We start from the raw sequence: 27,136 nt of genomic DNA, 5'->3' as shown, positions 1-27,136 counted from the left end.
GTCTACCGGGAAGGTAGGGTTAGGTTTAGGGTTAGTCAGTCTACCGGGAAGGTAGGGTTAGGTTTAGGGTTGGTCAGTCTACCGGGAAGGTAGGGTTAGGTTTAGAGTTGGTCAGTCTACCGGGAAGGTAGGGTTAGGTTTAGGGTTGGTCAGTCTACCGGGAATGTAGGGTTAGGTTTAGGGTTAGTCAGTCTGCCCGGGAAGGTAGGGTTAGGTTTAGGGTTCGGCAGTCTGCCCGGGAAGGTAGGGTTAGGTTTAGGGTTGGTCAGTCTACCGGGAAGGTAGGGTTAGGTTTAGGGTTGGTCAGTCTACCGGGAAGGTAGGGTTAGGTTTAGGGTTAGTCAGTCTACTGGGAAGGTAGGTTTAGGGTTCGGCAGTCTGCCCGGGAAGGTAGGGTTAGGTTTAGGGTTGGTCAGTCTACTGGGAAGGTAGGGTTAGGTTTAGGGTTGGTCAGTCTACCGGGAAGGTAGGGTTAGGTTTAGGGTTGGTCAGTCTACCGGGAAGGTAGGGTTAGGTTTAGGGTTCGGCAGTCTGCCCGGGAAGGTAGGGTTAGGTTTAGGGTTGGTCAGTCTACTGGGAAGGTTGGGGAAGGCGGGAGGAAACAATACACCACAATGTACAATAAACAATGACAATATAATAAAGACATTTCACTAATCTGTAAATTAGTAAAATGAGGGCTAAATTCCTTAAATGTAGAATTACCTGCAAAATGAGTCAACCCCTTCCTCTTTTCCTTTTCTCCCCTCCCTCCTCCTGTCCCCTTCCTCCGCCTCTCCCCTCCCTGCTCTGCCTCTCCTCCTTCTCTCCCCTCCCTCCGCCTCCCCTCCTCTTTTCCTCTCCCCTCCTCTTTTCCTCTCCCCTCCTCTTTTCCTCTCCCCTCCTTTTCCATCCTTTCTCCTCCCTTTCTCTCCCTCCTCTCTCCTCCCTGCCTCTCCTCCTCTCTCCTCCGTGCCTCTTCCTCCTCCTCTCTCCTCCCTGCTTCTCCCTCCTCTCTCCTCCCTGCCTCTCCCTCCTCTCTCCTCCCTGCCTATCCTCCTCTCTCCTCCCTGCCTCTTCCTCCTCCTCTCCCCTCTCTTCTCCCTCCTCTCTCCTCCCTGCCTCTCCCTCCTCTCCCCTTTTCCTCTTCACTCCTCTCTCTATAGGATTTTGTGTTCTATGCCCCGCGGTTGCGGATCAACAAGCGTATCCTGGCGCTGTGCATGGGGAACCACGAACTGTACATGAGGAGGAGGAAGCCTGACACCATTGAGGTTCAGCAAATGAAGGCCCAGGCCAGGGAGGAGAAACACCACAAACAGATGGAAAGGTACAGAAGGAACACAAACATGTAGTTGTGATTCTGACCAGAAGGGGGCAGCATTGTATTAAAATATGTCTGGTCTGTACCAGAGCCTCATAAATGGTGGATCTCTGTATTCACTTGACTCCTCAAAGGAGGTGAGATCCACCATCCTGACAGCTGCTCTCGTGTGTCTAATGAGGCTATTTAGAGTCATTCATGGACTGGATATCTGTATTGCTCTAATGTGCATTTTTGTGTTTTACCTTTTTGTAAAGCATCTTGAAGTTGCAGAAAGTTGTACCTGTGTTGTGATCATATTTTATACATCAAAATATAGTTTGATATTGAATCATATGAGTAAGATATTCAACAATTAATTACATTTAATTTGAATATATTATTAGCCCAGGCATTTTCATCAACTGAACTATGCCTCTTTTGTTTTACAGAGCCCAGCTAGAGAACGAGAAGAGAAAACGAGAGCACGCAGAGAAGGAGAGGGCGAAGATAGAGAAGGAGAAGGACGAGCTTGTCGAGAGGCTAAGACAGATTGAGGAACAGACGCTAAAGGCCCAGAAAGGTATCTACAGTTGAAGTTGGAAGTTTACATACACCTTAGCCAAATACATTTAAACTCAGTTTTTCACAATTCCTGACATTTAATCCTAGTATAAATTCCCTGTCTTTGGTCAATTAGGATCACCACTTTATTTTAAGAATGTGAAATGTTAGAATAATAGTAGACAGAATGATTTATTTCAGCTTTTATTTCTTTCATCATATTCCCAGTGGGTCAGAAGTTTACATACACTCAATTAGTATTTGGTAGCAATGCCTTTTTATTGTTTAACTTGGGTCAAACGTTTCGGGTAGCCTTCCACAAGCTTCCCACAATAAGTTGGGTGAATTTTGGTCCATTCCTCCTGACAGAGCTGGTGTAACTGAGTCAGGTTTGTAGTCCTCCTTGCTCGCACACGCTTTTTCAGTTCTGCCCACAAGTTTTCTATAGGATTGAGGTCAGGGCTTTGTGATAGCCACTCCAATACCTTGACTTTGTTGTCCTTAAGCCATTTTGCCACAACTTTGGAAGTATGCTTGTGGTCATTGTCCATTTGGAAGACCCATTTGCGACCAAGCTTTAACTTCCTGACTGATGTCTTGAGATGTTGCATCAATATATCCACATCATTTTCCTCCCTCATGATGCCATCTATTTTGTGAAGTGCACTAGTCCCTCCTGCAGCAAAGCACCCCCACAACATGATGCTGCCACCCCCGTGCTTCACTGTTGGGATGGTGTTCTTCGGCTTGCAAGCCTTCCCCTTTTTCCTCCAAACATAACGATGGTCATTATGGCCAAACAGTTCTATTTTTGTTTCATCAGACCAAAGGACATTTCTCCAAAAAGTACGATCTTTGTCCCCATGTGCAGTTGCAAACCGTAGTATGGGTTTTGGTTTTGGAGCAGTGGCTTCTTCCTTGCTGAGCGGCCTTTCAGGTTACGTCGATATAGGTCTTGTTTTACTGTGGATATAGATACTTTTGTGCCTGTTTCCTCCAGCATCTTCACAAGGTCCTTTGCTGCTGTTCTGGGAATGATTTGCACTTTTCACAGTACGTTCATCTCTAGGAGACAGAACGCGTTTCCTTCCTGAGCGGTATGACAGCTGCGTGGTCCCATGGTGTGAATACTTGCGTACTATTGTTTGTACAGATGAACGTGATACCTTCAGGCGTTTGGAAATTGCCCCCAAGGATGAATCAGACTTGTGGAGGTCTACAATTTTTTTTCTGAGGTCTTGGCTGATTTCTTTTAATTTTCCCATGCTGTCAAGCAAAGAGGTACTGAGTTTGAAGGTAGGCCTTGAAATACACCCACAGGTACACCTCCAATTGACTCAAATGATGTCAATAAGCCTATCAGAAGCTTCTAAATCCATGCCATCCTTTTCTGGAATTTTCCAAGCTGTTTAAAGGCACAGTTAACTTAGTGTATGTAAGCTTTTGACCCACTGGAATTGTGATACAGTTAATTTATAAGTGAAATAGTCTGTCTGTAAACAATTGTTGGAAAAATTACTTGTGTCATGCACAAAGTAGATGTCCTAACCGACTTGCCGAAACTATAGTTTGTTAACAAGAAATTTGTGGAGTGGTTGAAAAACGAGTCTTAATGACTCCAACCTAAGTGTATGTAAACTTCCAACTTCAACTGTACATCTCAACACGCTCACACACACACGTACATTGCACACACGCGCATGCATTACACACGCACATATACACACGCGCACTCACACACGTACATTACATGCATGCACACACATTATATGCACATGCATTACACACACGCACACCCACACACACACAAAGGATACAACTTCAGAGGAACAATGTAAATGGGACTGATCATCTCACTTATTTTACATGTCAAAGTTTACCATGCAAACAACACCCTGTAGTTCACAGCTGGTGTTCAGACAAGTTTACAGCTATAGTACGCAACACTGGGATTTGCATACTAGCTCTTGTTAGGAGGAGTGAGGAATGGGCTATCATTTAGAGACCATAGGAGGACTGCTAGCTGTTTTATCATGTTACAGGGAGGGGGACATGAACATTCATTCTCTATAGTGTGAATTCATTCTCACCTAGCACCACGGCTGTCATAACCGAAAAGGGCAGAACACACCTGGGGGGTATTTACATAGTGAAGGGCTGGAGGGAGAGAGTTAGCTACAGCCCTGAAATCCCCAGCAGGTCTAACGAATCACTGCAGAGCCATTCTGTTTGTAAAAGACAGGAGTTTATTTGCTTGGCTGAGATAAAAAATTATTTGATCCCGAAAGGGCCATTCCAATCAGAATCAGAATGATTTATTTCTACAGAATGTTGCCTCTAGAAATGCTCTCATCAAATATAGGTTGGGCCTTTCTCAGAGGTATCTTTCTGTCTCCCTATATAAACACTGGTGTTCCATGGGAGATTATTCAAGTCCTCCTCTTGTGTTTCATGAGGTGAATGTGTGTCAGGAAAGATGGGTGCTGTAATGAACACGATGGGAGACAGAGAGCTGGTTTCAAGCGCAGGGCGCAGCAGGTGTTTATTTGTAAAGGACCACAGGAGGAGGCAGGTAGCTGGGTCCAGGGGCAGGCAGAAGGTCATACACAGGGGGTCCAAAAAGGCAACAGTACAGGCAGGGAAAAGGCTAGTAACGTTATCTGGGAGATCAGGCAATAGGTTGATAACAGGAAATCCGATAGGCTAAAGTACAGGCAGGCAATAGCCAAAAGGTGTCGTTAGTGAGGCAGGCAAAAACTATCATACACGGGATGTTTCAATTACGGGGAAAACAGCTCCGAATAGAAGTGTGTCACAAAACAAACAATACCTCACAATAATGGGGTGCGAAGAACTGAACCAAATAGTGTGTGATAATGACATACAGGTGTGTGAACAGGTGATCATAATTCAGGTGATTGGGATCTGGAGAGTGAGCTGCGTTCAGGGGATCTATGTATTTGAGAGTGTGAGTTGGAAGCGACTCTCGCTAAGATCTGAGTATATTTGTTATACAGTATATTGTTGTAATCAGTAATTGTGTGTCTCTGTCTCTGTCTCTGTCTCTGTCTCTGTGTCTCTGTCTCTGTCTCTCTGTGTCTGTCTCTGTCTCTGTGTCTCTGTCTCTGTGTCTCTGTCTCTGTCTCTGTCTGTGTCTCTGTCTGTGCACACTCATACAGAGCTGGAGGAGCAGACGCGCAGGGCCCTGGAGTTGGACCAGGAGAGGAAGAGAGCGAAGGAGGAGGCGGAAAGGTTGGAGGGAGAGAGACAGGCAGCGGAGGAGGCCAAGGCAGCGCTGGCTAAACAGTCCGCTGACCAGATGAAGAACCAGGAACAACTGGTAACACTTCACTTCACATCACCACTTTCGATCAGGGCCCCGTAGACATACTTTCAGTGCGTCCTTCTTTCCTTCCTTCCTTGAAGAAATCACTGATTTTATATTAAATGATTGATGAATGCAATATAATAGACACCCTACTCGACTTCCTATTGATTGATTACCTGAAGGAAGGATGAACCATGTACATATACCTACTGTAGACAGGTATACAGCAATTATCTAAGTCATCGGTCTCTTCTGGATTGTCCAACACACTAAAACCTTTGCAAACACTAACCTACAACATATCTGCACTGTACCTGCTAAGTTATTATCATGTCAATACATACGGTTCTATGTAAATGAGTGGCACTGACTGACCTCTTGTAAACACCTCTCGCTTACAGAAAATGTATGGATGTTTTTACGACATGCATTCCAAAGGTGATTTGGTTATTCCTCATGGTATTTAACCTGGAATCCCATAGCTCTACTAATGGCTTACAGCTCCAAATGACTGACAGTAGGCTTATTGCTCATGTACCTGTTTCCCCATCAAATCAAATTTGATTGGTCGCATACACATAATTAGCAGATGTTATTGCGGGTGTAGCAAAATGCTTGTAAAACAAAATGCTGGTGAGTTACCACCGCTCTAATATCCAAAAGTTATTTCCGTCTGTATGTAATAATGCAAAGAACACGTTCTGAGCTACAGTAATAAGGTGTGAAATAACATCCCAAAAAAGTACTGCCAAGTTGGTAGAGTTATGGAGAGCTACGGAGAGAGGGAGACAATAAGCCAAAGAGACTAGACACCTTGTCATTGGGTGTAGGGAAATAACATTTATACAGTGTTGGAAGGCCCTGAGGCAGTAAACTTTAAGAGAAAAGGAGATACCTAGTCAGTTGTACAACTGAATGCATTCAACTGAAATGTGTCTTCCGCATTTAACCCAACCCCTCTAAATCAGAGAGGCTGCCTTAATCAGCATCCACATCATCAGCGCCCGGGGAACAGTGGGTTAAGTGCCTTGCTTGGGGATTTGATCCAGCAACCTTACAGTTACTGGCCCAACTCTTCTACCCGCCAGGCTACCTGCCTATTTTGCATTGAATACTAAATATAATCTCTGGGTGCTGACAGATATCTGTGATTGAGGTGTTAATGTGCAGGCAGCGTGCCCCAGGGGAAGTTCTCTGCTCTCACCACCCCCACTCTCTCTTTGGTATTTCAATGAATATTTCATGGGTGGTATTACATGGTTAACAGTATGGAACCATGTGTCAATTACATTTTCATACTGGTTGGCCCATTAAACCTCATGGGCGCCATGGTCAGCTCTTGCAGTCTGGTGGCGTGTGTGTCTGACAGAAGAGTGCTTTGTGCTTGTCTCTTGCAGGCCGCTGAGCTAGGAGAATTCACTGCCAAAATCGCTCTGCTTGAAGAGGCCAAGAGGAAGAAGGAAGAGGAGGCGACTGAATGGCAACACAAAGTAACGGCTACCTCTCTCTGATCCAGTGGCGGCTACTGAGGGAAGGATGGATCATAATAATGTCTGGAATAGAGTTAATTGATTGGTATCAAACATAAACATGTGGTTTTCATGTGTTTGATACCGTTCCATTCACTCTATTCCAGCCAGAACACTCTGTTCCAGCCATTATTATGAACCGTCCTCCCCCAGCAGGCTCCACTGCTCTGCCCCCTGGGACTGACACATAAATAATAGTGTCTGTATCCAAATGTGTGGAGCTGTATGCCCTCAAACCAGATCATTTAACAGCATTCATAAGATCTAATGTACACTGAACAAAAATCTAAAGGCAACATGTAAAGTGTTGGTCCCATGTTCCATGAGCAGAAATAAAATATCCCAGAAATGTTCCATACGCAGAAAAAGCTTATTTCTCTCAAATTGTGTGCACAAATGTATTTATATCCCTGTTAGTGTGCTTTTCGCCTTTGCCAAGATAATCCATCCACCTGACAGGTGTGGTATATCAAGAAGCTGATTAAACAGCATCATCTTTACACAGGTTCACCTTGTGCTGGGGACAATTAAAGGCCTGTTTAATAGGTGCAGTTTTGTCACACAACACAATGCCACAGATGTCTCAAATTTTGAGGGAACGTGCAATTGGCATGCTGACCGCAGGAATGTCCACAAACTGTTGCCAGAGAATTGAATGTTAATTTCTCTACCATAAGCCGCCTTCAACATAATTGTAGAGAATTTGGCCATACGTCCAACCGGCCTCACAACCGCAGACCACGTGTATGACATTGTGTGGGTGAGCGGTTTGCTGATGTCAACGTGAACAGAGTGCCCCATGGTAGAGGTGGCGTTATGGTATGGGCAGGCATAAGCTATGGATAAGGAACACGATTGCATTTTATTGATGGCAATTTGAAGGCATAGAGATACCGTGATGAGATCCTGAGGCCCATTGTCGTACCATTCATCTGCTGCCATCACCTCATGTTTCAGCATGATAATGCATGGCCCCATGTCGCAAGGATCTGTAAACTATTCCTGGAAGCTAAACATGTCCCAGTTCTTCCATGGCTTGCATACTCACCAGGAATGTCACCCATTGAACATGCTCTGGATCTACATGTACGTCAGTATGCTCTAGTTCCCCCCCAATATCCAACAACTTAGCACAGCCATTGAAGAGGAGTGGGACAACATTCCACAGGCCACAATCAACAGCCTGATCAACTCTATGCAAAGGAGAGGAGTCGCGCTGCATGAGGCAAATAGGGGTCACACCAGATACTGACTGGTTTTCTGATCCACGCCCCTACCTTTTTTTAAAGGTATCTGTGACCAACAGATGCATATCTGTATTCCCAGTCATGTGAAATCCATAGTGAATTTATTTAAATTGACTGATTTCCTTAAATGAACTGTAACTTGAAATTGTAGCATGTTGCGTTTGTATTTTTGTTCAGTATATGTATGAGTAAGATCTGAGGTTGAAATTGTATGCATGAGCCAGAACAAGATGTTTTTATGATGTAATTGTGTCCCTTATTTGCATGTTAACACCTAGTTTAGTATGTGCGTGTTTTATTGTTTTTGGAAAGTCTCTTGTTTGTTTTTGGAAAGTCTCTTAAATACAGGGGTCCCTGTCTTTTGACAAAGTTCTCTTGAAATGTGTTGGTGTATGAGTTTGTGTGTGTGTGTAAGCGAGAATGTTTTTGTGTTGCCTGTTCCAAATAGAATATTGAAATGTGTCAGTACTGTATGATTGTTATATATGATACAATAGATGAGTAGTTTGTTGAACGCCAAGTGACAATCAGTTATTCCCACATTAACCCTCCCGCCAGGCCATCTCAGCCCAGGAAGACCTGGAAAAGACTAAAGAGGAGCTGAAGTCTGTGATGTCATCACCCCCGGCGCCGGAGCACGATGAGCAAGATGAGACGAACGCAGAGGGCAGTACTGAGCTGCACAGTGACGGGGTCACCAGCCACCGCAGCGAGGAGGAACGTGTCACAGAGGCCCAGAAGAACGAACGCGTCAAGAAACAGCTGCAGGTAGGCTAAGGAAGACGTGGCCTCACATCATTAGGATGTATAGACCCCTACAGGCTCAATCTGTCAACAAGATAAAAATCAAATACTGTTTTATTGGTCACACGCATATTTAGCAGATGTTATTGTGGGTGTAGCGAAATGCTTGTAGCTATCAACTGCAAAAAAATGTAGGGTTATGTTTAGGGCTAGGGCTAGTGTTGGGGTCAGTAGATCAACAGTTTACTGATAATATGTTGAACAATACACCATCTGTCTGCAACTGTCAAAATGAAGTGTTCTCTGTTTTCCCCTCTCCCTCTTTGTCAGGCTCTGAGTTCAGAGTTGGCTCAGGCGAGGGACGACACCAAGAAGACCCAGAATGACATGCTACATGCGGAGAATGTGAAGGCTGGGAGGGACAAGTACAAAACCCTGCGCCAGATCCGACAGGGCAACACCAAGCAGCGCATTGACGAGTTCGAGTCCATGTAAGAGACTGCGCCCTCCCACCCTCTCGTTGCCATGACAACGGCTCGCTTTCTTGTACAGCCGAACCTGCCCGTTCTCACCCCGTTCCCCCAAATCCGTACTTGCAAAAAGGCCAGAGGTGTGTGGATTCAATGTCCCACCCACTACGCCTTGCCAAAGCTCTGCCCACTAGCGGTTGGCCAATCAAACCGCTCCATGCTTAGAGCTCCACCCAACCACATCTGGAATCATCCAATCTGGAATGACAAGCAACATATCCTGCCGAAATGAACTTCTCCTTGAGCAAAGGATAATTTAACCCTTGCATGTCTGATGTAAGAATGGATTTTAAAAAATAATTTAGAGAGAAATTGGTGAATATCTTGCTTTTATTGAGAGAATTGCCATTTGTAGCTTTTTGATGTTGTTGGCAAGCTTGTATGTAAAGCTTTAAATACCGTACCTTACTTTTTTTGTTTATCATCAAGTATTTAAATGGTTTTCTTAAACTGCCTTATTTGTCTCATTTCATTTACATTACTTTAGTTTTGGTTTCATATTTAACTGTGATGAGTTAGCTGTGCTCTAGTCATGGGTCAGCTGATGTTGAACCAGTGTTTAATTCCTCCAGAATTTGAACACAGCGTTTTATTTGTCCCTTCTAACCTATATGTTTGATGTGTTGTTCACCGTTCATTGAAGGTTTTGTTAACATATATTTTGGTCCACAATAAAGAATCCATGTATATTTCTTACTTCCAGTCAGTCAAAGTATTTATCCCAGGTTGGATGAGGGTAGAATGGGAGGGAGGCAGCAGTTCAATATTATATGGACGGAGTAGTATGAGGAACTGTTTATTTTGAACATTCCAGATGAATCACCTTCCAGGCATTTTAACAATGAGTGAAGGGAAAATAACCATAAAACCACCTGAGACATTTTAGTGGTCTAAATCATGGTATAGACACTAAGGTTTTGTAACAAATGATCTGTCTAGCTCCTCCTACAACTGATAAAACAGTCTCTAGTCTAGACCGACGGGTCGCCTCCCACAATGTAACCAATGTTCCAGTCTGGGAATTCTAAGACTAGGTAAAATAGTAATGTCAACTGTGTTATCCTTAAATGTCAACCAAAGTACAGTATGTACTATATGTTCCGATCTCTTCTAGATGTCAAATAATTTAAGTGTAACCCATGACTCTAACGTGGTGGTAACCCTTCCAAAGTACATGTGTAGTGTTTTATATAGTGTTGTGGATGACAACACACTAGGTTATTCATTCAACTTCATCACCACAGTAAATGTAACAACTGTTTGATTTTAAATTGAATTTCAATGTCGGAGTTGATTTATGTACGCATCATCTTCAGACTCCGTTCAGTATGACAATAATAAAATAAAAAAATAGATATAAAAGTTGTGAAGAATATTTCAGGTAGGCCTATTTGAATTGACATGCAAAAGTGGAGGAAAGTCTAGCATTATTATCATGATGTTGAAATGACAAGCTTCTTATTAAGTGTCATTATCCTGTCATCCCATTCAGTGTAGGCTACAGTACATGTCTTTGACATATGCCACCGAGTGTTGAAATTTCATTATCCCAGGATGATACACACATGCCTCACTAGCATCCTACTGTATCTAAATTAACCTGAGAACAATTTTGGCAGCAAACCCATTCCTTTCCCCCCCGAAAAAGACTCATCATCACCACCTTGAAAGCTTGAGTAAGGCTTTATTATTCATAACTCATAAGAAGTCAACATTTTCCATTTGGCCTCAGTTCCCTGAATCAGCAAGTAAGACTGCTACACAGGCCAGAGTATTATAAAGAGTCACGTGCTCTGGGGTTACAGTACTTAAAGCTCATTGTTTTAACATGCGTTGCCCCCCCCCATTCACATACAGTACAGTCACTAAGGCAAGAACATCAACATCACATCAGTTCTCCATTTTCCTCCATTACATTTTGGCTTGAAATGACCCATGTTGACCTGTGATGAGAGGATCATCATAATACATATATAACATAGGCTAACCCTCAATCATTTTGCCAATTGTTTTGGTCCCTGACAGGTTACTGCCTCCCAACCTTATTTTTTTGCACTTTTATAAGGCATTTATTAGATGTAATAGTTTTATTGTAGCATAAATGATGTTGGATTTAAAGCACAACAGGGATGACTATTTAAATAAATTATACATGGTATTTGGAGAAGTGTCTGACAAACTGTTTTTTTAAACCTGAATTGTAGGCCTTGGATACAGACTGACACAATGAAACAAACAGTCAAATACAATAATATACTAACCAGTCAGATGAAATAAAATAAAATGAACCAAATTCCAAAATGATAAAAAAAATTGGTGGAAGAAATTCAACCAAGTACTGTATACAAAAACCAGCACATATACCACAGGAGGTTGGTGGCACCTAAATTGGGGAGGACGGCCTCGTGGTAATGGCTGGAGCAGATTAAGTGGAATGGTATCAAACACATGGTTTCCAGGTTTGATGCCATTCCATTTACTCCATCCAGCCATCATTAGGAGCCATCCTCCCCTCAGCAGCCTCCATTGACATACAGTATACATACACTGTCTGCAAACTGAACACAAGTCACCTCATCAAAGGGTGTTTAATTATACCAGAGATGAACAGTAGAGTACAGAAACATCACACAGAGTACAGAAACATCACACAGAATTCCAAAAACACCTCTTTAAAAAATCTGAACATGGAAAAATATGAATTTGTTTAACTGAACATGGTTCAGACTATCATCAGATGTGGTTAAAAAAAGCACAATGCCATGTAGAGGCATGTGATACTCTGCCACACACCGGAGCACACTGGCACATAGTGCCCTAGAAAGGTGCTAGACGTTGCTCAGCTAAAAAAATGCACTTTTGGCTGTTGTCATGATGAGAAACTGGTTCCAGAGACTAAGTACTGTCTTTGTCAAGTCAGCGGTGTTCCACTGATCCTCTGAAGGGATAGCCTTAGTTTGAAGAGAGAGCTGAGAACCACGGTACAGAAATATATTAAGAGAAAGATCATGACTGTCAATAGAGGCTGATGGTGAAGAAATAAATCCTGGCTTCACCGTAAAGCTGACACAGTCACACTCGCATGACTGAGACCACCCAACACAATTTCAGTTCAACAATAATAAAAACAACTCACCTTTTCCTGTCGATCAGTGCTATCCGGAATCCTTGGGACATCCCTACCTTAAACCCTCACCCCCATCCTAACCATTACCTAACCCAAACCTTAACCATTTAAAATGTCAACTTCAATGGGGTAGGGACGTCCCAAGGAACCCGGATATCACATAACTTTTTCTGTCCTCTCTGTATGCTGATCATCAATCACAGTACAGTAGTTTGAATAAATTGCATTTGATGCCCTTTTCTTTCACAAATACTTCTTAAAACACAATTTTTTTAAATCCCAAAATATATACTGAACAAAAATAAAACAACATTGGAGGTGGCTTATGGTAGAGAAATGAACATTCAATTATCTGGCAACAGCTCTATTGGACATGCTGCAGTCAACATGCCAATTGCACACTCCCTCAAAACATGAGACATCTGTGGCATTGTGTTGTGTGACAAAACTGCACATTTTAGTGGCCTTTTATTTTCCGCAGCGAAGTTGTTCCTGTGTAATGATAATGCTGTTTAATCAGCTTCTTGATATGCCACATCTGGATTATCTTGGCAAAAAATAAATGCTCATTAACAGGGATGTAAACATTTGAGAGAAATATGCTTCTTGTGTGTATGGAAAATATCTGGGATCTTTTATTTCAGCTCATGAAACATGGGATCAATACTTTACATGTTGCGTTTATATTTTTGTTCAGTATATTTTAGAACAGTAACAAATGTGACCAATTACGGCACATATACTCAAAATACCTCTTGTATAAATATTCTCATATAAAACAATGATCTGGTTTAAGTTAATAGGATACAATTTGTATCAACGAGGAGAGGCATTCTCTTGTTCACTAAAGTATGTGGTGGTCAGGTTACCTTGGCAACACAAGTCCAGTGTTTTGGACTGCTGTGTGTGAGTAAGGCACAGAGGTGTCATTGCCGTACTATTTATTCTATTCACTGAGCGATAGTGACAACTTGCAATGGATTCTAAGCCAGGAGGTAGAGGCTAGAAATACCCTGTCCACAGACTGAAGTTACAGTGCAGCGCTATTTGTCTGTCTGTCTGGATGGTTACACCAGACGTCTTCTCTTGTAATGATACCCTCTTTAACTAAAATACTCTTACTCTTAATGAAAATGACAAAGGTACAAATAAATTAACACATTACAACGTAAAAAAACAGCAATATAAAAAAAATGTTTAAACGAACAGTGCACCTGCACTAGTCTGAATATCCTCAAGAACCATCTTGATATGATTTCAATGGCCAGAATGTTTTTTGGAGGACAAAGAAAAATGATTTTAATAAAGGAAAAGAAAATCAATATCGCAATCTTCTATGCTGTGAAGTAAGTTTTTGGTCTCTCCCCAGAGAGGAACTAGCTCCTGTATGTAAGAGTAAACAATAACCTGGGGTTTTCACATTAACTTTATCAGGCCTTTTAACAGTTGGAGTTCCTGCGTTTCACTTCTCTCAATGGGAAATTCATCAAATCTTTCAACAATGATATAAAATTCACCACCTGTTTTAACAATTCTCTGATGAAAAAGGACAGGGATAAAATGTCATCAGTGTAGCTTGGACTTATGTATTTGCTTTGTCTTTTAGTTTAAAATGTTTGGAAGTGTAATTTTATGATGACAAACCATACCCTAGATTTGGAATCCCAGAATTCACCCTGTTTTGACACCTCAGGACTTTCCCTAACTCTGAAGCACCCTGAAACACTTGAGCCCCTCTTACCCTATGATGTGATTTCCAAAAATAAAAAAATCATAAATAAATCTATGAAAAGTGCCATTAAAAAATATAAAAAGCTATAGAAATAATTTTAAATATATTACAAAATAAATTAATTAAAGCAACACATCCCATTCAGAGTCTCCGGAATCCTGACCTTAAGTGCTGAAGGTGTTCTCATACCACACAACAGTAATGAACGAGCAGGGCAGTGACATAAAACAATAAGGTTGAAAAAAAGGTTGAAAAAAAAAACATTTGCTGGAAAAAGATAAAGCATCTTCCCCTGCATCGTAGATGTTTTGGGGAGATTATAGAGTTGAGCACGCCACTTATTTCCTCTGCTACGGTAGTGTCAGTACTCAGTAGCCAGCCTGGGACTTCTCAGCCAGGATGGCTGCAGCCAGCTGCTGGGCGTCCATCACATGGGGGTTCCTCACCATCACCACCCTCACCAGCTCTGGGGGGAAGATGTTACACAGGTTGACAAACACATTCTCCCTCACATCCTGGTATCTGCCCAGGGCAGGGGGCTCCTGGTGCTGGGGGGCCGTGGAGGGGTGGGTAAGAGGTGGAGGATGGGAGGAGGAAAGGGATTGAGGATGGGGAGAGTGTGTCCCCCTGGGCCAGGGCGAGTGCCAGGGTTGTTTGCGGCCCTCAGGCAGGGACTGGAAAGTGAAAGGCTCGTAGCAGGCCTGGGGGGGATGCTGGTAGTGGGGGTCCCATCTGGCCAGTCGCTGCTCCTGTCCTGGCCCAGGGTAGATCCTCCTTGGGTGGACATGGGATTGCTTGTAGAGGCTGTTGTTGTCCTGCCAGGTGGAGCCCCCCAGGTTATGCCCCAGAGGAGAGTTGTGAGAGAGGGAGTGGGGGCTTGAGGTCTGGGATAGAGTTTGGGGAGGGTAGTTCCCAGAACAGCCAGAGTGGCTCCCCACAGACGGTTGCTGAATATGGGGAGGAAGGTAGGAGAGCTGTGCCTTGAAGTGGTGGAGGGAGGAGGGAGGATCCTCCAGGCTGCTTTGAGCTTGAGGGTAGCCATGGTGGGAGCCTCCATGGGGGTGCTGGGTCAGACCAGGGGGTGGGTGGTTGGGGTGATGTGGGTAGCAGCTAGGGCAGTGATGGTGGTGGTGATGGGGGTGGGGATAGTGGCACTTGAGGCTGTCATCCAGCAGGGGATCAGGGGAGAAGGAGTCTGAGCTCACGCTGCCCTCGCTGCTGCAGTCAGACACCAGTGAGCCCGTCCGTAGGTCAGCCGGGAACAGCCGATCGGGGCTCCGCGGCACTACCAGGCTTAGGCTGGAGTAGGCCCTCATCAGGGAGTGGTAGCTTAGCTCCGGGGATTCACACGTGGAGTATGACTTTGAGTGACCAAGCCCCGACAGCCCTGGAGCTCTGGAGGAGGTGTTCCCCCAGTCCTGAAGAGAGAAGCCGTGGCCGGAAGGAGGTCCCCCAGGAGCAGAAGCCAAGAGGCTGCTGCTGCAGCTGCTGCTACTGCTGCTGCTACTCCCTCTGCGGGCCTCTGCTTTAGTTCTCCTGCCCAGACGCTCTTCCAGGAGGTCGTTGTATGAGGGGGCGCAAAGGCTGGGGTCCGACTGCCTCTTTGGGGGAGCTTGGTGGGGGTCTGGGATCCCGTCTACCCTGGAGCTGCTGGACATGCTGTGACTCTTTACCATCAGAGCCTCGCCCACCCTTTTGGAGGAAGAGGTAGAGGATGAAGAGGAGTTCTTGGCACGCAGCTCGTCGGCCACAGCGCGTTGGGGCTGACTGCCTCTCTCAGGGTGGAAGAACTTACACTTGTGGCCGTAAGTGCACTTCTTCCCTAAGGAGAGAATACAGGATGGTTAACTCTCAATTTTGAGGCAAGCCAAAAGAGGCTGAATGAATAATGCATAAGAGAGAATGGCTAGGTGTTACCATAGGGACATTGCTGCTTCCTGTGTTCTGGGATAACTGGTCTCTTCCTCAGGAAGTTCTCCAGACTGGGACCATGGCGACCCAGAGGATCATCAGGAGGCATGAACCTGGACACAACCACATACCAGACACACCATCAGATATCCACATATCAATCCCCTTGGAAAAACAACTCCAGATACTAATAGTGATAGGCTCTTTGTCCACTGTGTTGGTGGGACTTCCATACTTGTCATTGACGAACGTATACATGAGCAACCGCTCGTCAATGAACTTCTTCCACTCTGGCTTCTCATTGGCCAGGTCCCGGTAGTTGTCGTTAGAGACGATGATGCCGTCGGACTCGTAGGCCAGCTTGACGATGAAGCGGTCGTCATAGCAGACCACCCGGCGGCCCTGGACCCGACGAGAGGGAGTGAACACAAGGATCTTGTCTTTCTCTAGATGCCGCAATATCTCCTGGTCTAGAGAGAGAAGAGAGAGAGCGAGAGAGAGGTATGCATTATGTGACGCAATTGCAGAGGCCAAATTGAGCTCCGTAACACATCGCCATGCGCCTTTCAAATTTTGTAACAATGCGGAGGGCTCTGTATAGCTCCATATAGCTCCCCATTGACATGATTGCTTGATGGTAGGTGGGGGTGGGAGGTCCTGTATAGATACAAACTCACTTCCTTGACACTAAGGTAACCTGCCTAAATGACTACCGACCCGTAGCACTCACGTCTGTAGCCATGAAATGCTTTGAAAGGCTGGTCATGGCTCAGATCAACACCATTATCCCAGAAACCCTAGACCCACTCCAATTTGTATACTGCCCCAACAGATCCACAGATGATGCAATCTCTATTGCACTCCACACTGACCTTTCCCACCTGGACAAAAGGAACACCTATGTGAGAATATGTTTTATTGACTACAGCTCAGCGTTCATCACCATAGTGCCCTCAAAGCTCATCACTAAGCTAAGGACCCTGGGACTAAACACTTCCCCCTGCAACTAGATCCTGGACTTCCTGATGGGCCGCCCCCAGGTGGTAAGGGTAGGTAACAACACATCCGCCACGCTGATCCTCAACACAGCGGCCCCTCAGGGGTGCGAGCTCAGTCCCCTCCTGTACTCTCTGTTCACTCATGACTGCATGGCCAAGCACGACTCCAACACCATCATTAAGTTTGCTGATGAAACAACAGTTGTAGGCCTGATCACCAACAATGATGAGACAGCCTATAGGGAGGAGGTCAGAGACCTGACTGTGTGGTGCAAGGACAACAACCTCTCCCTCAATGTGATCAAGACAAAGGAGATGATTGTCGACTACAGGAAAAGGAGGACAGAGCACGTCCCCATTCTCATCGACGGGGCTGTAGTGGAGTGGAACAGGTTAAGAATTTCAAGTTCCTTGGCGTCCACATCACCAACAAACTAACATGGTCCAAGCACACCAAGACAGTTGTGAAGAGGGCACGACAAAACCTATTCCCCCTCAGGAGACTGAAAATTATTTGGCACGGGTCCTCAGATCCTCAGCTGCACCATTGAGAGCATCCTGACGGGTTGCATCACTGCCTTGTATGGCAACTGCTCGGCCTCCGACCACAAGTCACTACAGAGGGTAGGGCGTACGGCCCAGTACATCACTGGGGCCAAGCTTCCTGCCATCCAGGACCTCTAAACCAGGCGGTGTCAGAGGAAGGCCCTACAAATTGTCAAAGACTCCAGCCACCCTAGTCATAGACTGTTCTCTCTGCTACCGCACGGCAAGCGGTACCAGAGCGCCAAGTCTAGGTCCAAGAGGCTTCTAAACAGCTTCTACCCTCAAGCCATAACACTCCTGAACAGCTAATCAAATGGCTACCCAGACTATTTGCATTGCCCCCCACCACGCTGCTGCTACTCTCTGTTATTATCTATCCATAGCCACTCTACCTACATGTACATAATTACCTCAGTTACCTTGACACCGGTGCCCCCGCACATTGACACATTGACTCTGTACCGGTACCCCCTGTATATAGCCCCGCTATTGTTATTTACTGCTGCTCTTTAATTATTTGCTATTCTTATCTCTTACTTTTTTTAGGTATTTTTTAAAATCTGCGTTGTTGGTTAAGGGCTTGTAAGTAAGCATTTCACTAAGGTCTACCTACACCTGTTGTATTCAGCGCATGTGACAAATAACATTTCATTTGATTTGATTCCTTCACAACAGCTCTGCTCTACAAAGCGCAAGAAGTGTGAATGCCCTGACTTCTGCAGAGGCCGTATCGCCGTAAATGATGCAAGGCCAATAAAGACGTCAGATTGACCATGCAGCACATTTAATGGTGAGATGTCACATGGTGAGACGTCGAAGCCTCCCACCATTAGCTCTGACAAATTGAAAACCCTAGTCATTGGCGACTCCATTACCCGCAGTATTAGCCCCGCAGTAAAGAATCGTCCAGCGATCATACACTGTTTACCAGGTGGCAGGGCTACCGACGTTAAGGCTAGTCTGAAGATGGTGCTGGCTAAGGCTAAAACTGGCGAGTGTAGAGAGTATAGCGATATTGTTATCCACGTCGGCACCAACGATGTTAGGATGAAACAGTCAGAGGTCACCAAGCGCAACATAGCTTCAGCGTGTAAATCAGCTAGAAAGATGTGTCGGCGTAGAGTAATTGTCTCTGGCCCCCTCTCAGTTAGGGGGAGTGATGAGCTCTACAGCAGAGTCTCACAACTCAATCGCTGGTTGAAAACTGTTTTCTGCCCCTGCCAAAAGATAGAATTGGCCCTCTTTCTGGGACTCACCCACAAACAGGACCAAGCCTGGCCTACTGAGGAGTGACGGTCTCCATCCTAGCTGGAGGGGTGCTCTCATCTTATCTATGAACATAGGCAGGGCTTTAACTCTAACTCCACAATGAGATAGGGTGCAGGCCAGGCACCGGGCTGTTAGCCAGCCTGCCAGCTTAGTGGAGTCTGCCACAAGCACAGTCAGTGTAGTCAGCTCAGCTATCCCCATTGAGACCGTGTGTGCCTTGATCTAGGTTGGGCAAAACTAAACGTGGCAGTGTTCACTCTAGCAATCTCACTGGAATAAAGACCTCCTCCATTCCTGTCAATATTGAAAGAAATTTTGATACAGTATCTCATCATCTCAAAATAGGGCTACTTATTGTTTGATCCCTCACTTCCAAGGCAGTTATAGTCAATGAACTCATCACTGATCATAATCTTGATGTGATTGGCCTAACTGAAACATGGCATAAGCCTGATGAATTTACTGTGTTAAATGAGGCCTCTCCTCCTGGTTACACTAGTGACCATATCCTCCGCGCTTCCCGCAAAAGCGGATGTGTTGCTAACATTTACGATAGCAAATTTCACTTCCCCCCCATAAAATGACTGTATACAGCGTTCTTCACTGAGTTCCCTGAATTCCTATCGGACCTTGTAGTCATGGCAGATAATATTCAAATTTTTGGTGACTTTGATCTTCACATGGAAAAGTCCACGGACCCACTCCAATAGGCTTTCGGAGCCATCATCGACTCAGTGGGTTTTGTCCAACATGTCTACGGACCTACTCACTGCCACAGTCATACTCTGGACCTAGTTTTGTCCCGTGGAATAAATATTGTGGATCTTAATGTTTTTCCTCATAATCCTGGACTATCGGACCACCATTTATTACGTTTGCAATCGCAACAAATAATCTGCTCAGACCCCAACCAAGGGTCATCAAAAGCCGTGCTATATATTCTCGAACAACCCAAAGATTCCTAAATGCCCTTCCAGACTCCCTCCACCTACCCAAAGACGTACAAAGACGTACAAAGAATACAAAAATCGGTTAACCACCTAACTGAGGAGCTAAATTTAACCTAGATGCAGTTGCACCACAAACAAACTAAAAACATTTGTCATAAGAAACTAGCTCCCTGGTATACAGAAAATACCCAAGCCCTGAACCAAGCTTCCAGAAAATTGGAATGGAAATGGCACTACACCAAACTGGAAGTCTTCCGATTAGCTTGGAAAAACAGTACCTTGCAGTAGCGAAGAGCCCTCACTGCCGCTCGATCATCCTATTTTTCCAAATGAATTGAGGAGAATAAGAACAATTCAACATTTATTTTTGATACTGTCGCAAAGCTAACTAAAAAGCAGCATTCCCCAAGAGAGGATGCCTTTCAGTTCAGCAGTGATAAATTCATGAACTTCTTTGACGAAAAGATCATGATCATTAGAAAGCAAATTACGGACTCCACTTTAAATCTGCGTATTTCTCCAAAGCTCATTTGTCCTGAGTCTGCACAACACTGCCAGGGCCTAGGATCAAGGGAGACACTCAAGTTTTTTAATAATATATCTCTTGACACATTGATGAAAATAGGTATGGCCTCTAAACCTTCAAGCTGCATACTGGACCCTATTCCAACTAAACTACTGAACTACTAAACTAAACTACTATTCCAACTAAACTACCAACTAAACTAGTAAACTAAAGAGCTGCTTCCTGTGCATGGCCCTCCAATGGTGAACATAATGAATGACTCCATATCCACCGAATGTGTACCAAACTCACTAAAACTGGCAGTAATACCGGCCGCGACCGGGAGGTCCGTGGGGCGACGCACAATTGGCCTAGCGTCGTCCGGGTTAGGGAGGGTTTGGCCGGTAGGGATATCCTTATCTCATCGCGCACCAGCGACTCCTGTGGCGGGCCGGGTGCAGTGCGCGCTAACCAAGGGAGCCAGGTGCACAGTGTTTCCTCCGACACATTGGTGCGGCTGGCTTCCGGGTTGGAGGCGTGCTGTGTTAAGAAGCAGTGCGGCTTGGTTGGGTTGTGTTTCGGAGGACGCATGGCTTTCGACCTTCGTCTCTCCCGAGCCCGTACGGGAGTTGTAGCGATGAGACAAGATAGTAATTACTAGCAATTGGATACCACGAAAATTGGGGGGAAAAGGGGGGAAAATGTATTAAAAATATAAAAAAATGGCAGTAATATAAACCTCTCTTGAAAAAGCCAAACCTTGACCCAGAAAATATAAAAAACTATCGGCCTACATCGAATCTCCCATTCCTCTCAAAACGTTTTGAAAAAATGTTGCACAGCAATTCACAACCATGTATATGAAACACTTCAGTCTGGTTTTAGACCCCATCATAGCACTGAGATTGCACTAGTAAAGGTGTTAACTTCTTGAGAATACAGGGGGTGCTATTTTCCCATTAGCATAATTTGCTCTACAGATTAAACTGCCTCTTATTCAATTATTGCTCTTACTATATGCATATAAATAATACCATTGGAAAGAAAACAATCTCTAGTTTCTAAAACCGTTTCAATTTTGTCTCTGAGTGATACAGAAGTCATTTGACAGCACTTTCCATGACCAAGAAGAAAAAAGCAAGATGTGTATGCCAGCTTCAACGCTCTGCCTATATATGGTCGTGCCCCCTATGACCCGAAACACACCTCATTGGCCTTCCTCTGGGTGTCAAGAGGACGTCAGAGGAAAAATATCTTGTTTATCTGGGACTGACGTGAAATGAGAGCTAATTCTTTGGCGTGACCGACAACTTCCGGTTGTCTAAATCGTGCGACTTTTAGCTGCGATTGTCTTCTTTTGTGCGGCCATTATGGATGAAAACTATCTCCGTCTCGAAGTTTGTTTGATACATGTGACCAGATCATCGTAATGTATGTTTTTTCAATATAGTTTAATCAGATTATTTGAATTTTTTCGGGAGTTTTGTGGTGTTCCGTTTGAGATCCGTGCCACTCGACCGGTACCTGTGCTAAATGGAGTGGGCAAGGAACAATTCTGAACGGAACCAACGACTCATCTTGACAAAGGACACTTTGATCAACATTCTGATGAAAGATCAGCCATAGTAAGACCCAATTTACGATGTTATATCATATCTGTTGTGCATGTGAACTGGCCGTGGGCGCCTAGCCGAATCTGCCTGGTATAGCTATGCTAATTTAGCGCTACATTTTGTTTTCGTTATAAAACATTTCATAAATCTGAAATATTGTTTGGATTCACCAGATGTTGGGCTTTCAATATCTGTACGCTGTGTATTTTTCTGAAATGTTTTAAGATGAGTAATTCGTTATATGACGTTGGTCTCTGTAATTGTTCTGGCTGGGTCAGCACTATTTCAGATTGCAGCTGCAATGTAGAACTGTGATTTATACCTGAAAAATGCACATTTTTCAAAAAAAAAAACTATGCTATACCATAAATATGTTATCAGACTGTCATCTTATGAAGTTGTTTCTTGGTTAGTGGCTATATATATTTTTATTTAGTCGAATTAGTGATAGCTACTGACGCAGGAAAAAGCTGTTGGGAGTAAAAATATCGTGTCCTTTGCTAACGTGGTTAGCTAATAGATTTACATATTGTGTCTTCCCTGTAAAACATTTAAAAAATCTGAAATGGTGGCTTTATTCACAAGACCTGTATCTTTCATCTGGTGTCTTAGACTTGTGATTTAATGATATTTAGATGCTACAAGTTACTTGTGACGCTATGCTAGCTATGCTACTCAGTGGGGTGGGGGGTGGGGGGTGCTACAGGATCAGGGTTGGTGACTCGTGAGAAGTTAAATTACCTTTACCTTACCTTTTAATGGCATCAGACCAAGGCTGTGCATCTGTCCTCGTGCTCCTGGACCTTAGTGCTGCTTTTGATACCATCGATCACCTTCCGTGGCCTCCAACTTCTCTTAAATGCTCGTATAACAAAATGCATGCTCTTCAACCGATCGCTGCCCACACCCGCCCGCCCGAACAGCATCACTACTCTGGACGGTTCTGACTTAGAATATGTGGACAATAACAAATACCTAGGTGTCTGGCTAGACTGTAAACTCTTCTTCCAGACTCACATTAAGCATCTCCAATCCAAAGTGAAATCTAGAATCAGCTTTCTTTTTCGAAACAAAGCCTCCTTCACTCATGCTGCCAAACGTACCCTCGTAAAACTGACTATCCTACCGATCCTTGACTTCGGCGATGTCATTTACAAAATAGCCTCCAACACTCTACTCAGCAAATTGGATGCAGTCTATCACAGTGCGATCCATTTTGTCACCAAAGCCCCACATACTACACACCACTGCAACCTGTATGCTCTCGTTGGCTGGTCCTCGCTACATATTCGTCGCCAAACCCACTGGCTCCAGGTCATCTATAGGTCCTTGCTAGGTAATGCTCCGCCTTATCTCAGCTCACTGGTCACCATAGCAACTCCCACCCGTAGCATACGCTCCAGCAGGTATATTTCACTGGTCATCCCCAAAGCCAACACCTCCTTTGGCCGCCTTTCCTTCCAGTTCTCTGCTGCCAATGACTGGAATGAATTGCAAATATCACTGAAGTTGGAGACTTATATCTCCCTCACTAACTTTAAGCGTCAGCTGTCAGAGCAGCTTACCGATCGCTGCAGCTGTACACAGCCCATCTGTAAATAGCCCATCCAACCAACTACCTACCTCATCCCCATATTTGTTTTTGTTTTTCTGCTCTTTTGCACACCAGTATTTCTACTTGCACATCCTCATCTGCACATATCACTCCAGTGTAAATTGCTAAATTGTAATTACTTCGCCACTATCGGCCTATTTATTGCCTTACCTCCGTACTCCATTTGCACACACTGTATACAGATATTTCTATTGTTATTGACTGTACCTTTGTTTATTCCATGTGTAATTCTGTGTTGTTGTCTATTGTCGCACTGCTTTGCTTTATCTTGGTCAGGTCGCAGTTGTAAATGAGAACTTGTTCTCAACTGGCCTACCTGGTTAAATAAATACATTAAAAAAAATAAAACACAGCTGCTAGAATCTTGACCAAAACCAAAAAATTTGATCATATTACTCCAGTGCTAGCCTCTCTACACTGGCTTCCTGTTAAGGCTTGGGCTGATTTCAAGGTTTTACTGCTAACCTACAAAGCATTACATGGGCTTGCTCCTACCAATCTTTCCGATTTCGTCCTGCCGTATATACCTACACGTACGCTACGGTCACAAGACGCAGGCCTCCTTATTGTCCCTAGAATTTCTAAGCAAACAGCTGGAGGCAGGGCTTTTTCCTATAGAGCTAAATTTTTATCGAATGGTCTGCCTATCCATGTGAGAGACGCAGACTCGGTCTCAACCTTTAGGTCTTTATTGAAGACTCATCTCTTTAGTAGGTCCTATGATTGAGTGTAGTCTGGCCCAGGAGTGTGAAGGTGAACGGAAAGGCAATGGAGCGACGAACCTCCCTTGCTGTCTCTACCTGGCCGGTTCCCCTCTCTCCACTGGGATTTTCTGCCTCTAACCCTATTACGGGGGCTGAGTCACTGGCTTACTGATGCTCTTCCATGCCGTCCCTAGGAGGGGTTGAGTGGGTTGAGTCACTGACGTGATCTTCCTGTCTGGGTTGACGCCCCCCCTCGGGTTCGTGCCGTGGGGGAGATCTTTGTGGGCTATACTCTGCCTTGTCTCAGGGTAGGAAGTTGGTGGTTTGAAGATATCCCTCTAGTGGTGGTGGGGGCTGTGCTTTGGCGAAGTGGGTGGGGTTATATCCTGCCTGTTTGGCCCTGTCCGGGGGTGTTGTTGGACGGGGCCACAGTGTCTCCCGACCCCTCCTGTCTCAGCCTCCAGTATTTATGCTGCAATAGTTTTTGTGTCGGGGGGCTAGGATCAGTCTGTTATATCTGAAGTATTTCTCCTGTCTTATCTGGTGTCCTTTGTGAATTTAACTATGCTCCCTCTAATTCTCTCTCTCTTTTCCTCTCTCTCTCTCTTTCTCTCTCTTTTCTCACTTTTCTCTCTTCTCTCGGAGGACCTGAGCCCTAGGACCATGCCTCAGGACTACCTGGCCTGATGACTCCTTGCTTTCACAGTCCACCCCAGTCCACCTGCTGCTGCTCCAGTTTCAACTGTTCTGCCTGCGGCTATGGAACCCTGACCTGTTCACCGGACGTGCTACCTTGTCCCGGACCTGCTGTTTTCGACTCTCTCTACTGCACCTGCTGTCTCTAACTCTGAATGATCTGCTATGAAAAGCCAACTGACATTTACTCCTGAGGTGCTGTCCTGTTGCACCCTCTACAACCACTGTGATTATTATTATTTGACCCTGCTGGTCATCTATGAACGTTTGAACATCTTGGCCATGTACTCTTATAATCTCCACCCGGCACAGCCAGAAGAGGACTGGCCACCCCTCAGAGCCTGGTTCCTCTCTAGGTTTCTTCCTGGGTTCCTGCCTTTCTAAGGAGTTTTTCCTAGCCACCGTGCTTCTACATCTGCATTGCTTGCTGTTTGGGGTTTTAGGCTGGGTTTCTGTATAGCACTTATGACATCGGCTGATGTAAAAAGGGCTTTATAAATAAATTTGATTGATTGAACTTATACAGTATAAGATAAACTCGGAACTTAGGTGAAGAAATTGACTATGGCTTCAGACTTTTAGTCTGGAGAGACATGTAAAAACCAATGAATTAAGATGGCGCCGACAGAGAGTGCTGCCTCGCTTCTAGTCCTTTGGAAACTTTGCAGTACACTCGCAATAACATCTGCTAACTATGTGAATGTGACCAATAACATTTATTTTGATTTGATTTGAATTCATGAACAAAGCCACCCAGCGTTTGTTTGTGATTCTTCTCTGATGAAACATTTAAATGTCAAGTAGCCTAACACCAGGGCTCGGCTTGTGCCTATAGAGAATGTAAAAGTACGCAATTCCCACCTATATGAAAAAAGCAATGATATCGGAAAAATGTTAGACAAGTCTATAACAGTCTAAAGTGGCTTCAGGTTTGTCCTTGAATTTGTGTGACATTACGAAATGTCCTCTATAGTGGACACCCAGATGCCACAATGATGTTTTTCACCTACTGTACCCATTGACTGTAATGTACAGTAGTGGCCAAAAGTTTTGAGAATGACACAAATATTAATTTCCACAAAGTTTGCTGCTTCATTGTCTTTAGATATTTTTGTCAGATGTTACTATGGAATACTGAAGTATAATTACAAGCATTTCATAAGTGTCAAAGGCTTTTATTGACAATTACATGAAGTTGATGCAAAGAGTCAATATTTGCAGTGTTGATCCTTCTTTTTCAAGACCTCTGCAATCCGCCTTGGCATGCTGTCAATTAACTTCTGGGCCACATCCTGACTGATGGCAGCCCATTCTTGCATAATCAATGCTTGGAGATTGTCAGAATTTGTGGGGTTTTGTTTGCCTCTTGAGGATTGTCAAGTTGTCTAGGTGTTATAATTATTTCAGCTCTGCCCAAACTTGAAAACGGCTTGCTCAACCCGTGAAGGATGCAAAGGGACAACTCAATTCCTTTCCAGTGTTTTATTATGGTTTTGATGCCATTTGTTGAATATGTTGAAACAGTTGATTTGTTGAATAGAGTAGTTGAATGACAGAGGAATAAGGAATAGGGAATAGGAATAGGAATAGCAATAGGTTGATAACCTTAAACAGAGAATAAACATGCATTATTTTACACTAAACAATGCATGACACAGCAACAAAGCATGGCTTTGAATAAAGTAACAGTTTAAACAATTTAATCTAGCACTTCTAGCAATTACTTCTGCAGTCAGAAAATATCCACAACAAAAGTCACCACTACCAGAGTTAAACATGTAAATTGTGCTAAGCACTGGATGCAACATAATAAATAATTCCAAACATTACATACCAGTTGCGTCTTTAGGGTTGAACAATGAGCTGTGTGTATGTTGAGGACCAAACATTTTATACCCATGCTTATCTGCCAGGTGCGCATGTAAAAGTAGTCCCTCCAGAAATCCTGGCTCAATTTTTTAGTTCCACCTGTGTTTTTGGGTTATCTGCCCTCTTGAGGCCTGGAGTTCTTTAAAGGAAGAGCTGCCATTGTGCTCATGTTTTGAGTGTTCTGTTTTTAGACGCAACACCTCCCACTTGACCTCCTGGTTCTTGAACCCAAGGAGGTCACACGAACCTCGATGTTGGGGCAGGTTCGATTTCAGCTATCAGGCTCTTCCTTCTTCAACAGGAAGTAAAACAATGATGCGTCTGACATCCCTATGAAGAACTGTAGCAGGTATTTTAGTTGAGAGTTTCTTTGACTT

The 27,136-nt window shown here is 44.3% G+C and overlaps 2 protein-coding genes across 4 annotated transcripts in view; one reads left to right on the top strand and one right to left on the bottom strand.

The window, feature by feature from the left end:
- LOC139546495 (radixin) overlaps positions 1-9,920 on the top strand; it is a 56,093-nt gene extending 46,173 nt beyond the window's left edge. For all 3 annotated transcript variants that reach the window (XM_071354923.1, XM_071354922.1, XM_071354924.1), the window contains 6 exons: positions 1,146-1,309; positions 1,735-1,865; positions 5,026-5,186; positions 6,572-6,664; positions 8,509-8,718; positions 9,025-9,920. In XM_071354923.1, coding sequence (XP_071211024.1) covers positions 1,146-1,309; positions 1,735-1,865; positions 5,026-5,186; positions 6,572-6,664; positions 8,509-8,718; positions 9,025-9,189 — 924 coding nt within the window. In that variant the 3' untranslated portion in view covers positions 9,190-9,920. The remainder of the gene's footprint in view (positions 1-1,145; positions 1,310-1,734; positions 1,866-5,025; positions 5,187-6,571; positions 6,665-8,508; positions 8,719-9,024) is intronic.
- A 968-nt stretch (positions 9,921-10,888) lies between these two features.
- Positions 10,889-27,136, bottom strand: part of LOC139546493 (probable ribonuclease ZC3H12C) — a 34,108-nt gene continuing 17,860 nt past the window's right edge. Inside the window, exons 4-6 of the mRNA XM_071354921.1 lie at positions 16,230-16,464; positions 16,001-16,107; positions 10,889-15,905 (exon numbers count right to left, since the gene is read on the bottom strand). Coding sequence (XP_071211022.1) covers positions 14,452-15,905; positions 16,001-16,107; positions 16,230-16,464 — 1,796 coding nt within the window. The 3' untranslated portion in view covers positions 10,889-14,451. The remainder of the gene's footprint in view (positions 15,906-16,000; positions 16,108-16,229; positions 16,465-27,136) is intronic.

This window comes from Salvelinus alpinus, chromosome 20, assembly GCF_045679555.1.
Source record: "Salvelinus alpinus chromosome 20, SLU_Salpinus.1, whole genome shotgun sequence".
NCBI classification, from domain to species: domain Eukaryota; kingdom Metazoa; phylum Chordata; class Actinopteri; order Salmoniformes; family Salmonidae; genus Salvelinus; species Salvelinus alpinus.
Note: the sequence above shows the minus strand (reverse complement) of the source record. Positions and strands in the feature narration are given on the sequence as shown.